Below are 13,431 nucleotides of genomic sequence, written 5' to 3'. Positions count from 1 at the left end.
CAACAATAATCTCTCCCTCAATGTTAGTAAAACGAAAGAGATTGCCATTGATTTCAGGAAGCGTAATGGAGAACATGCCCCTGTCTACATCAATGAGACGACATAGATTTGAAGTGGTGGAGGCTACCTCGCTAAATATTTTTAAGACGCGGGTTGATGGGTTTTTGATAAGCGAGGGGATTAAGGGTTATGGGGAGAGGGCAGGAATGTGGAACTGAGCCACGACAGATCAACCATGATCTTATTGAATGGCGGGGCAGGCTCGAAGGGCCAGATGGCCTACTCCTGCTCCTATTTCTTATGTTCTTATGTAAATGGTCGAGAGCTTCAAAATTTTAGGTGTGCAGATCACCAACAACTTGGTCGCCCCATGCTGACACTATAGTTAAGAAAGCCCACCAATGCCTTTACTTTCTCAGGAGGCTAAGGAAATTTGGCATATCTGCTAAAGTTTATTACTGTCACAAGTAGATTTACATTAACACTGTAATGAAGTTACTGTGAAAATCCCATAGTCACCACACTCTGGCACCTGTTTGGGTACACTGAGGGAGAGAATTTAGCATGGCCAATGCACCTAACCAGCACATCTTCCGGATTGTGGGAGGAAACCCATGCAGACATGGAGAATGTGCAGACTCCATACAGACAGCGTCCCAAGCCAGGAATTGAGCCCAGATCCCTGATGCTGTGAGACAGAAGTGCTAATCACTGCGCATTGTGCATCCGCTATGACTCACTAATTTTTAGAAAACATTTTTCCTGGTTGTATCAGGGTATGGCCCCTGTTCTGCCGAAGACCATAAGAACTGCAGAAGGTTGTGAACGAAGCCCAGTCCATCACACAAACCAGCCTTCCATCCATTGACTCTATCTACACCTCCCACTGCCTCAGAGCAGCCAGCATAATCAAGGACCCCACATGCCCCAGACATTCTCTCTTGCACCTTCTTCCATCGGAAAGAAGATATAAAAATCTGAAGTCACGTACCAACCGATTCAAGAACAGCTTCTTCCCTGCTACCATCAGACATTTGAATGGACCTACCTTATAAACAACAAAGAACAACACAGCACGGGAAACTTACATTAAGTTGATTTTTCTCTGCACCCTAACTATGACTTTACATTCTGCACTGTCTCCTTTCCTTCTCTATGAACGGAATGCTTTGTCTATTATAGCAAGGGGGATTGAATATAAAAGTAGGGAGGTCTTGCTGCAACTGTACAGGCCGCAGCTGGAGTACTGTGTGCAGTTTTGGTCGCCACACTTACGCAAGGATATTTTGGCCTTGGAGGGAGTGCAGAGGAGGTTTACTAGGCTGATGCCGGAGTTGAGGGGGTTGAACTATGAGGAGAGGCTGAATAAACTAGGCTTGTACTCGTTAGTTTAGAAGAATGAGGGGAGATCTCATTGAGACATATAAGATGATGAATGGGATGGATAGGATAGAGGTGGAGAGGCTCTTCCCGCTCAGAAAGGACAGTAGAACTAGAGGGCACAGCCTCAAGATAAGGGGGGCGCAGTTTAGAACGGAGTTGAGGAGGAACTTCTTCACTCAGAGTGGTGAATCTCTGGAATTCTCTGCCCATTGAAGTGGTGGAGGCTGCCTCGCTAAATATATTTAAGATGTGGGTTGATAGGTTTTTGATAGGCAAGGGGATTAAGGGTTATGGGGAGAGGGCGGGAAAGTGGAACTGAGCCACGACACATCAGCCATGATCTTATTGAATGGCGGGGCAGGCTCGAAGGGCTAGATGGCCTACTCCTGCTCCTATTTCTTATGTTCTTATGTATTTCGTGCAAGAAACAATACTTTTCACTGTATGTTAATACATGTGACAATAATAAATCAAATCAAGATAAATAATCCAAGAGGATCTCTCTTCCTAATCTCTCATTTTAACTGGGTGATTTGTCTTGTTGTGCGCTGCCTTGAGTGGTTGGGAACGAGATATGAAGTGGACCTTCAGTGGGTCTGCTTCAAACACCCAAACCCACACCAGTGAAGCTTGTGACAATAATAAATCAAATCAAATATTTATTTCCAGGTATTGCAAGTTGATAATTGAAACCATCACTTTTTATGGGTGATACAGATTGTAAAAAGGGTTCAGACCTATTAGAGCTTGAATGAGACACTTGTAAACCAACCCTCAACCTGTATTGGTTTATGTTTGTAGTGGGGAGGATTGCAGTTTGTGTTTTGTATACTGAATCTATTCGTAGTGTTTGTATCTTGTCTTGCAAGACAGGGGCTATTCGAATACAATTTTGTTCTTTTATTTCCTCAGCACTAACTTGCCTTTGCCAAACATGGAGGCAGAAGAGATTTTCTAACAGGCTGTGTTTTTATTTTGCTCACAGAATGGAGGCAGCAGGACCACCGGATAAAAGAGACAGTATCGGAGTGTGTGTTGAGCCACAAAATGAATGTGATTCCTTGCAGAGAGACAAGGCTGTTTGCATTAGCTCAAATGGTAAAGAAACTGAACGGGGCTGTTGTGTGGGCTGGGCTGTTTCTCCAAGGATCATTCTTTTAGTCTCTTTCCAGTGTTCTAATATACTTGCGGGAACCTTGATGGTGTTTGTTCTGCAGTGTCCCAAGTGGAGCTCACTGTAGATGTCTGTGATTGTGCAATATTTGAAGACTCAAAATAATAACAAATTGTTGCTTCAAGATCCTCTTGGAACAAAAGTACTGAAAAAAAAAGCACTGGAGTGTGTTACAATGTGCCTACTCCCATCTGGGGATCATCTCCTGTTCTGTTAGCAGCGGGCAAGTACTGCACCATCTGAGAAAGTGTTGTGTTTCCCTGAGATGTTACTAACTGGGCCAGATGTTAAACCCCGGCTGGTGACCACTTGCCTATTCCGGTGGCCCCGGTAACTCCTGAACATCCCACAAAGAGAAGGGATTTCTTCCAGTATGCTAGTCAGTGTACATCCTTCCACCCACATCATTTAAAGATGGACTGATTATTTATCTCATTTATATTTGTCAAGAAAGTGTAAACTCTGCACAAAGTTGCTGCCTTCCCAACAATGATCTCTGCATTTTAGGACATTTTATTGTGTGTGAAATACTTTTGAGGAGTTCCTGAGGAATGAAAAGGTGCAAATTTAATACAATATCTCAGACACTGTGACTTGAAGCAAAGAAAAGCTGAAAATATCCATCTGGCCTCTTGCTCCAATTCCCTTTGTTGCAAACCACGTCTCCTCAATACCTGTGAAATCCGAGTCTCTGTTTTGCCTCCCTACAGCAGTCTGAGCATTAGGTTTAATTCTGGATGTGGTTGCACACTGTGTCATGTTACTGCACTAGTAATGCACAGGCACCAATTCCAATCAGCCTGTGACAGGTGAGGGTTTTAAATTTTGTTAAATAAATCTGGAATAAAAAGCTAATATCGGTGACGTTGGCATCTGGTTCACTGTCACTCAGGGAAGGAAATGTGCCATCTTTACTTAGTCTGGTCTATATGTGACACCAGACCCACAGCAATGTGGTTGAAATGGCCAAGCAAGCCACTCAGTTACATTCACTGCCGCTTTCTCAAGGGGACTTAGGGCTGGGTGATGAGGCATAGGAGCAGAAGTAGGCCATTCAGCTCATTGAGTCTGTTCCACCATTCAATGAGATCATGACTGATCTGATATAATCCTCAACTTCACTTTGCCGTATTATCCCATAAATTTTGATTCCCTTACTGATTAAAAATCTGCTGATCTCAGTCTTGAACTTATTTAATGACCCAGCCTCTACAGCCCTCTGCAGCAAAGAATTTCTCAGATTCACCCTCCCTCAGAAGAGATTCCTCCTCATCTCTGTCTTAAATGAGTAACCCACTTACTCTGAGATTATGCTCTCTGGTTCTAGACTCTACCACAAGAGGAAACAGTAAGGCGTTTGACAAAGTCCCTCACGGTAGGCTGGTAGAAAAGGTTAAGGCGCATGGGATACGAGGCCAGGTAGTTAGGTGGATTGAGAACTGGTTGGGAAATAGGAGACAGAGGGTAGTTGTGGAGGGTACCTTGTCGGGCTGGAGGCCAGTGACCAGTGGTGTGCCGCAGGGCTCGGTACTGGGACCTCTCCTCTTTGTAGTCTACATAAATGACTTAGAAGAGGGAGTAGGTGGTGTGATCAGCAAGTTTGCTGATGACACCAAGATGGCAGGGTTGGCGGGTACAGAGCTGGATTGTCAGGTGATACAACAGGATATAGATAGGTTGGTGCAGTGGGCAGATAGGTGGCAGATGGCATTTAATCCTGACAAATGCGAGGTGATGCATTTTGGAAGGAATAATGCAGAGAGGAGTTATGTGATAAAAGGTAGGCCGATTAGGAGTATAGATGTACAGAGAGACCTGGGAGTGCAGGTCCACAAATCCATGAAGGTTGTGTCACAAGTGGAGAACGTTGTTAGGAAGGCTTATGGGATGTTAGCCTTTATAGGAAGGGGCTTAGAGTATAAAAGCTGCCGTCTAATGCTTCAGTTATACAGAACGTTGGTTAGACCGCATTTGGAGTACTGCGTCCAGTTCTGGTCACCTTATTACCGGAAGGACGTGGAGTCTCTGGAAAGGGTGCAGAGGAGGTTTACCAGGATGTTGCCTGGCATGGGGGGACTGGGTTACGAGGAGAGACTGAAGAGACTGGGGCTATTCTCCTTGGAAAGAAGGAGATTGAGAGGGGACATGATAGAGGTATATAAGATACTGAAGGGAATAGATAGAGTTAATAGTGAGAGACTGCTCCCTAGACTGGGTACGAACACAAGAGGTCATCAATTAAGGGTGAGGGGGGGGAGGTATAATTTGGAGGTAAGAGGAAGGTTCTTTACACAGAGAGTTGTGGGGGTCTGGAATGCGCTACCGAGTAGGATGGTGGAGGCAGGCACGTTGGACTCGTTTAAGATGCAGTTAGATAGGCATATGAGTGAAACGGGAATGGAGGGATATGGTAGGGGCTATTAAATAGGGTAAACCTCGGGAGACACCGGAAGGGCAGGCTGTATAACTAATATGTTTTGTCTTTATTCCACAGGTGGAGGTCCACCTCGTGTTAAGCGAGGGGCATGCACACGGCAGGTTGTGCGTGGGCTGCTCTTGGAAGTCCAGGAGTGGCCTAGTACTTCATGTCGGTGTGTGTGCTTGATCCTGGACCGATAGACGGGCACCGCAACAGCTCAGTGACTAGCACTGCTAGCTGTGCAGATACATGGATTTGGGCCTGTGTCTGTGGGAGTTTGCGCATTCTCCCTGTGGTTGCGTGGGTTTCCTCCGGGCGCTCCGGTTTCCTCCCACACCCCAAAGATGTGCTCTTAGGCTAATTGGTTTCCACCAAATTGACACTATTTCTTCCCTGAATCTGACTGAGTAGGGTCCCATTCGTAGACATGCAGGGTGGAATAGGTGTAGGGCGATGCGGCGGCGCGGGCTCGTTGGGCCGAAGGGCCTGTTTCCCGTGCTGGGTTGTTCTTTGTTCTTTGTTCTTTAACAACCTTTCAGTCAAACCCCCTAATAATCTGATGTCTCAATAAGGCCATAGAATCCCTACAATGCAAAAGGAGGCCATTTGGCCCATCGAGTCTGCACTGATCACAATCCCATCCAGGCCCTATCTTCATAACATCCTATATTTATTCTAGCTAGGCTCCCTGACACTAAGGGGCAATTTTAGCATGGCCAATTCACCTAACTTGCACATCTTTGGACTGTGGGAGGAAACCCCCACAAACGTGGGGAGTATGTCCAAACTCCACACAAACCAGGAATCGAACTTGGGTCCCTGGCGATGTGAGACAGCAGTGCTGACCACTGTGCCATCACTTCTCATTCTTCTAAATTCCACTGAGTACAGCCCAATCTACTTCATCTCAATCCCTCAATACCCGGGATCAACCTAGTGAACTTTCTCTGGACTGTCAGTGTATCTTTCCTTAGATAAGGAGACCCAGTTTGTTTACTGTATTCCAGGTGATAAATGCTGATCTTGCCAGTGATGACCGTTTCTTGTGTGTGAATAACTTGTTCCATCATTTTATTTTTTTAGGGGCTGTATTTGTGAATGGCAAAGAAATGACCAATCAACTGCCTTGTGTTTCCACTGGGTCATCGGTAACCTTTGACATGGAAGTTGTCAGCCTGGGTTTGGGTTTCAACGATACGACCAGTTTCAAGCTGAGAGTGATTATAAGCTCTGGAAACCGAGAAGTCGTGTTTGACTGGCTGCTCGACCAGCCTTGCGAAGCGTTATATTTTGGATGTTCCTTTGTGTATCCAGGTTGGAAAGTACTGGTATTTTAGACTCCAATGAGGGTTAAATCATCACTTCTAATGGGACCTATTAGCACTCAAGATACGGCTGCTCAATGCCTGTGCAAATGCTGGAAGCTTCACAGTAAAGGATAGTCCTTATATTCTAGTTTTAAAAAAAACTCATCATTGGAAATGTCCTGAGCTGCTGCATTGTATTGAGGACAGGGTATGGTGAAGGAAAGCTAAAGAGGCATTTTTGTTTTATCATCCTTCCAGTAATTATTTAAACAAAAGCTTAAAAATATATTAAACATTTAAGAGGCAGCGGAAAGTGACTGAATTCCTCAATGTGCATTAGATGTGGAGAGTCCTGGTGATTCTGTCACACATTCGCTGTGGTGATGATGATGAAATCTGTCCATCCGGGTGGAATTATGTTGCTCTGACTCCTGAAGTCAGGCCAGTGTGTTTGTTCAGTGCTTTGTCAGGCTGAATGTTGCTGAACTTCCTGTCATCAGCTAAATGAGAGGTGATAAATACTGCGTGCCCTTGTGATGAGATACTTTTTTCCTATCCTGCCCAGCCTTGTGCCATGTTCTGTAATGAAATGCCAGGTTACAAATTATTTAGTTGAATACCATGAGTCACTGGTGCCAGGGACCTAGTCTAACGAGGAGAAAGATTTTCTGTTTTTGGCCCAGTCCAAAGTGCAGCAGAGAATTGTAATGTAAACACCAAACAACCTGGACAAGGAGAAAATTTCCAGAGTGCAAATGTGAATGGTTTTATATCAGTTTGTACCAAGATCTGACGTATGCAGAATAAAGCTGCTGTGTAACTTTTATATCTATTCACAAAAGAAACTTCTTAAAAGTGCTTGTGGCTGCGGCGATATTAAAATGATGGTGCATCTGCAAAATAAGTTTGAGAAATAAGTTTTAAAATGTTTTGGCCTCAAATATGGGAATCATTAAATGGACTGAGAATCGATAACTTGCAAACCTCTGGCAACTTAAAATTTACAACACAGGTACAGGCCATTTAGGCAACAGAACTGTGCCCCTATTAATGTCCACATACCCCTTTTCCCCCTCTTATTTATCCAGCTTCCCCTTAAATGCCACTCCATGTTCTACATTTTGAATGTTTGCGTTTGATTTTTAATATTTATTAGATAACAATTATGCAGACAATTTTTGCCTAATCACCAATTGGCAGCTGGTAGTAAAAAGGGGACTTTATTAGTAAATGAAAGATTTGTTGTATCTCCTACTTAGCAAAATGCAGTTTTGCCAGGGTGGACTCTTATTTAACAAGGCCTTTCTGTACTGCTCTTCCCAGTGCTTGGTTAGAAGGTTACGGTTAGAGAATAAACATGCATGTGATTCAAAAACAGGAATTATATGCATCTTTGAGCAGCACCGGCTCGGACCTTTGAATTTTTGACCAGTTACTATTCCAATTCCTATTTGCCAGATTGTCTAGTTTGATATTTTGGGGACCTGGAGATTTGGGAAAGATCATTCCTGATGCTGTTTTATCCTTTGGTGGGTAAATACTTAATTGACAGATCTATTGGTGTACAGATTGAAAAATACACAGATTAATGAAAATCTGAAACAGACTGGTTCCAAAAATTGGATGTGACTGAAAATTTAGATGGGCAGGGAAAAAAATGTATTTTATAGTATTTAAGATTCTAAAGTGTTCTTGGAAAGGTCTTCGACTAGGGCGTAGTTTGCCTGTATTTTTGCTGTGAAATTGCTGCTGTGTGTATATCAATGGATTCCCCATGTTAGATACAGGGAGTGAAGACCAAAACTTCAAGTGAAATGGGGGATAATTGGATCAGGATATCCAAGAATTTAGTTCCCATTTTAAAGTCATAAATTCGATCCTCAATTTAATATTTCCATTTATAAATTGCTATGCTGGTATTTATTATGAAAACCTATGTAAAAGCAGTGACTACGTTACCTCGCCATTTTACTGTTGCTGCATCTCAACCCCTGCATGGTGGTAATTATTGCATGAGAAGTTTACAGTTTCCAATAAGTAAACAGTGGTTGGAAATTTATGGATTTATCTTTTATATTTTCATCTTTCACTGTGAATGGTCTTAAGTGCCCAACCATTAGGTGAATTGTGCCTTTGTACACACAAGCATCATTTTCTAAAGGACAATCATAGTATTTGAAAGTGCCTATATGTATGTCAATCTTTTTATACTGTCATAACTTAAGATTTCCAAACCCTAATACGGTTAAATGCAACTTGGAAGATTTAAAGAAGATTGGCCAGATGGGTTCACAGTCCAAGTGTTAGATTGTAATTGAAGCAAAAATGAAGGTTTTGAAAAGCACCCTAGTGAATTCACTTTCTGGTGTGGTGCTAAACCCAGAATCTTGGATGTAGATTTGTTTTCTGCATCTGGGCTGACCAATGCTTATGTTGGCCTGAGTGATGGAGCTGGAGCTGTGTTCCAATTTATCTCTGTTAGGGGAGGGGTGTTTGGAAAAATCTGAGAAGCTTTCTAGTCCAAATTGATATCCATCAACCTTTGTGTAGGGTTAAGTGGGGAAAAAATGTGATATCTTCAATACTAAACTCAACTGTAAAGAACAAGGATGGTGACATATCAGAGGCTATCAGCTGTAGAACTGTTCTCTCGCATGAATGGCCTATTGCATACAATAATGAATTTGTGCACCTTAAGAAAATTGGCTTTCAGCTCAGTGATAGTGCAAATACCAAGCCATTGCCTCAGAGATCACAACTATAACTGAGTGCCTTTTCTCAGAAAGGAACAAACCTCCAGATTGCGACCTTTTCACCTCAATTTTTTTGTTGCATCCAAGCTTTGTGCAACAATCCTGGCTGTGAAAACCTGCTTGCCTTAATCTTGAAAATGTATTACATGTATTTCTAATAAAGTTGAACATGTTTTTTAACCATTTTATAGATCTGATGAATTACTCTCAATAGTTTCTAAAGCTTGTTTACTTGCTTAATAAACCCATTTCTACTGCTCTCATCACAAAAGCAGAATGAGTTTAGAATCTTTAATAGCACAAGAGCGAGAGCCATTCAGTCCATGTCTGCCTCAACCTGCTTCCACACCAGAACAGTGCATTCCAAACCTTAACCATTTTGAACTTTTTACATTTTTGCTTTACTGCCCATTACTTTAAATCTGTGCCCTCATTATCAATCCTTTCATCCAAGTTTCTCCCTATCTACAGTCCAAATACAGCCAGGTTAGGTGGATCAGCCATGGTAAATCCCATTAGTGGAACGTGTGGAATTACTGAGATAGTGCAGAGGGTAGTCCTGAGTAAAACGTCAGAGCAAACTTATGAGGCCAAATGGTAGCCTCCTGCACTGTAGGGGATTTTACTCTATCCACATCTCTTCTTGGCCTTCAGGGAAACAATGTGAGGATGATGGTATTGGACTGGGGTAAGCACAGTAATATGTCTCACAACACTAGGTTAAAATCAGTTTGGGCAGCATGGTGGTACTGTAGTTAGCACTGCTACATCATAGTGCCAAGGACTACATTCAATTCCGGTCTTGGTCACTGTCTGTGAAGTTTGCACATTCTCCTCATGTCTGTGTGGGTTTCCTCCACATGCTCCAGTTTCATCACACCGTCCAAAGATGTGGGGGTTAGGTTGATTGGCTATGCTAAATTGACCCTAGTGTCAAGGGGATTAACAGGGTAAATATGTGGGGTTATGGGAATAGGACCTGGGTGGGATTGTGGTCAGTACAGACTTCATGGGCTGAATGGCTGCCTTCCTTATGGTAGGGATTCTTAGTTTTTCTTAGTGATGATCCACTTAAATGACAGGGTATCATAGAACCCTACAGTGCAGAAAGAGGCTCTTCAGCCCATCAAGTCTGCACCAACTACAATCCCATGCACATTTACTCACTGATCTCTCTAACCTACACATCCCAGGACATTAAGGGGCAATTCTTTTTTAGCAAAGCCAATCAACCTAACCCACACATCTTTGGACTGTGGGAGGAAACCGGAGCACCCGAAGGAAACCCATGTAGCCATGAGGAGAATATACAAACTCCACACAGACAGTGACCTGAGCCGGGAATCGAACCCAGGTCCCTGGAACTATGAAGTAGCAGTGCTAACCAATGTGCTACTGGAGGTCTATGGAGGTTTCTTTGGTATCATGAACTTTTGAGTGCTGCTCCATCTCACCTGATGATAGGGCAGCACTCCAAAAGCTGGTGATACCAAACAATCCTGTTGGACTTTAATGTGGTCAAGGACACACCCCTAGAACCAATCTCAATCTTCCATGTGCATCCCAATGCCTTCACATCCTGAAATGTGACATTCACACATCAATGCAATAGCCAAGGAACTGCTTTATAAACAATTTTCTCAACCTGGCCCACTGTCTTCAATAACTGTGCACAAAAACACCCAGGTCCCTCTGGTCCTACACACTCATTTTTAGAGTTGTATATTTATTCCTCTCCATGTTTTTTAATGCGGAGTAATTAATTTCATCTGTCACTTGTCTGTCCATTCCACTAACTTGTCTTTTATGTTCTACACTAGCCTCTAGCACAATGCTTTCAATTGTCTACAAATTCTGAAGTTCTGCCCTGTTAAGGTTGCATATATTTATAAAGAGCAAAGGTCCCAACCTCTGGGGAATTCCTTTAGCCTGAAAAACAGCCATTAACTGTTACTCACGATTTCCTGTAATCACAAATTTGAGGGGAAACTTGGAGACCAACAAATCATAGTAGCAAAGAATGAGTGGCAAGTCAGGGTTACAGCACAAAAGGTGACAACAGCAAGAAATTCAGAAGTATCAAAGTGGTGAATTCAGTTGAAGATAGTTGCCACTTACATTTCAGATTGATATATATAGAGAGAGAGAGCTCTCTTCCTAGTGCCTTAGTTAACATCTTACTATTTTGCTAAGAGGTAGTCTTTCAGAGGTCAGAATAAGGATGCAGAAACCCAGCGATCGAGAAGCAGAATAGAAGGGATAAACAAGTTCTAGAGTAACCAGGAGATGAGGGCAGTGTAGGAGGAGACAAAATAACAGCAGAAGGGAATCTTGTTTTAATCAACAGCAGACAAGTCTTCTGCTCATTTCTGGAAAGTGCAATTTAGTCCGAGAGGTGCTTCCTATGCCACATGTGTGCGCAAATTGACAGCTGTAGGAGCTTGAACTCCATTTTTCCAAGCGAGAGCAAAAGTCATTGCAATGCATTTGCAAACTCAAACTATAGAGGTACCATGATTTATGTGATGGTTATGTCCAAACATTGGCAAATTGGGACAGCCAGAGAAACAAGGATGAAGAAGTCCCACGTGAATCTTGCTCTCTGATATTCTGTGTAATCATATTAAGAAGTCATACAACACCAGGTTAAAATCCAATAGGTTTATTTGGAATATGAGCTTTCAGAGCACTGCTTTTACACCTGGTGAAGGTCTTATTGTGCCCATCCCACTCCAACATTGGCATCACCACGTGAGTGATGGTTCCTTTGAGTATAGCAGAGTCAAGCCCACACCACAAGAGATGGTTCAGCTGTAAAAAGGAAGTGGTGAGGCCAGGCTAGAAGATTCAAGGAAAATGGGCAGTCACATCTGCAGATGAATAATGGCATGTTACATCACTAGTGACAGGGGGGCAAGAATGTGACAGGGGGCAAGAATGTCACAAAAGGTACAGAACATGTTTGGGGGGGGGGGGGGGGGGTGAAGAATGAGGATGAACAGCATTGGTAAGAGATTAGAAGATTTTAGGGAGTTCAAAGAAATTAAGGAACAGGATATCAAATGATAATCACCAGTTAACCCTGCTGCCATACACTCAAGCACAGTAAAAGGATAGATCAGATAACTCAGATAGATATAGTGTAGGAGTAGGGGCTTTAGATTCTTAGGCCAATTCTGGAGGGTGGGGGTGGAGAGAGAATCCTGTATAAGGATGGCTTGCATCTCAATGGGGCACAACATGCAGAGGCTTGAGAGAGTTTGGCAGAGTTGGAAACCTCAAAAATTCAGAAGGAAAAGAAGCTGAGAATGAATAGCAGAAACTTGATGACAAAGGCAACATCAAACTTAAGTGTATACACCATTAAAGATAGTCAGGCTATTGAAACAAGCATATCATAGCTTTACTGAAATACTGCTAAGGGTTGGAATTGCAACTCAATTTTCCTGAAGATAACATTTGGATAGGAAAAGGGCTCAATATTGATTTAAAGAAACAAGTACAAATAAAGCCTTTTGTGGTTGGAGAATAAATACGAGCAAGCAAATTGATGTGTGTATACCTCCCTCCTCACAGGCAGAGAAAATGTAGACAAATCTCCAAAATGCAGAATACAGTAGTAGAAGACTTAAGTTTTACTGGGTGGGCGGGAAGCTCATGGCTCAATCCCTTGCTTTCTGTGGTACATCAAATTGGGCTTAAATACAGTGGGCATGATTAAGTAGTTTGCAGGTGATACAAAAATTAGCCATGTGATTAATCAGGATAGGTGCAAAATTCTTAAAATTTAAGTCCAATAAGGAACAGTTCTTGGTTTTGGAAAATGAAGCAGGATGAGCGGTGGTGACCATAATTCAGTTAGATTTAGTGTAGTTTTTAAAAGGTAGACCAAGAGTAATATTTCTCAGTTGGGAAAAGTAAAGATTTATTTATTAGTGTCACAAGTAGGCTTACATTAATACTGCAATGAAGTTACTGTGAAAACACCTAGTTAACCAAACTCCAGCACTTGTTCAGGTACACTGAGGGAGAATTTAACATGGCCAATCCACCTAACCAGCATGTCTTTTGGCCTGTGGGAGGAAACACATACAAACACAGGGATAACATGCAGACTCCACAGTGACCCAAGCTGGGAATCGAACTTGGATCCCTGGCGCTGTTAGGCAGCATCGCTAACCTCTGTGCCACCGTGACACTCCTACTAAGCAGCATTAAGTTTAACTGCTTAGTAAAACAGGTTTACTGTTTTACATAAGAACATAAGAAATAGGAGCAGGAGTAGGCCATCTAGCCCTTCGAGCCTGCCCCGCCATTCAATAAGATCATGGCTGATCTGTCGTGGCTCAGTTCCACTTTCCCGCCCTCTTCCCATAACCCTTAATCCCCTCTCTT

At 42.8% G+C, this 13,431-nt stretch overlaps 1 protein-coding gene across 3 annotated transcripts in view; it reads left to right on the top strand.

The window, feature by feature from the left end:
- Window positions 1-9,216, top strand: part of crlf3 (cytokine receptor-like factor 3) — a 62,599-nt gene extending 53,383 nt beyond the window's left edge. For all 3 annotated transcript variants that reach the window (XM_080209304.1, XM_080209305.1, XM_080209307.1), the window contains exons 8-9: window positions 2,369-2,481; window positions 6,060-9,216. In XM_080209304.1, the coding sequence (XP_080065430.1) occupies window positions 2,369-2,481; window positions 6,060-6,313 (367 nt within the window). In that variant the 3' untranslated portion in view covers window positions 6,314-9,216. The remainder of the gene's footprint in view (window positions 1-2,368; window positions 2,482-6,059) is intronic.
- Window positions 9,217-13,431: the final 4,215 nt, after the last annotated feature.

Source organism: Carcharhinus amblyrhynchos, chromosome 21 (assembly GCF_965287045.1).
Source record: "Carcharhinus amblyrhynchos chromosome 21, sCarAmb.v2.hapA, whole genome shotgun sequence".
NCBI lineage: Eukaryota > Metazoa > Chordata > Chondrichthyes > Carcharhiniformes > Carcharhinidae > Carcharhinus > Carcharhinus amblyrhynchos.
The sequence above is the reverse complement of the archived record's forward strand: the minus strand, read 5'-3'. Positions and strand labels throughout refer to the sequence as shown.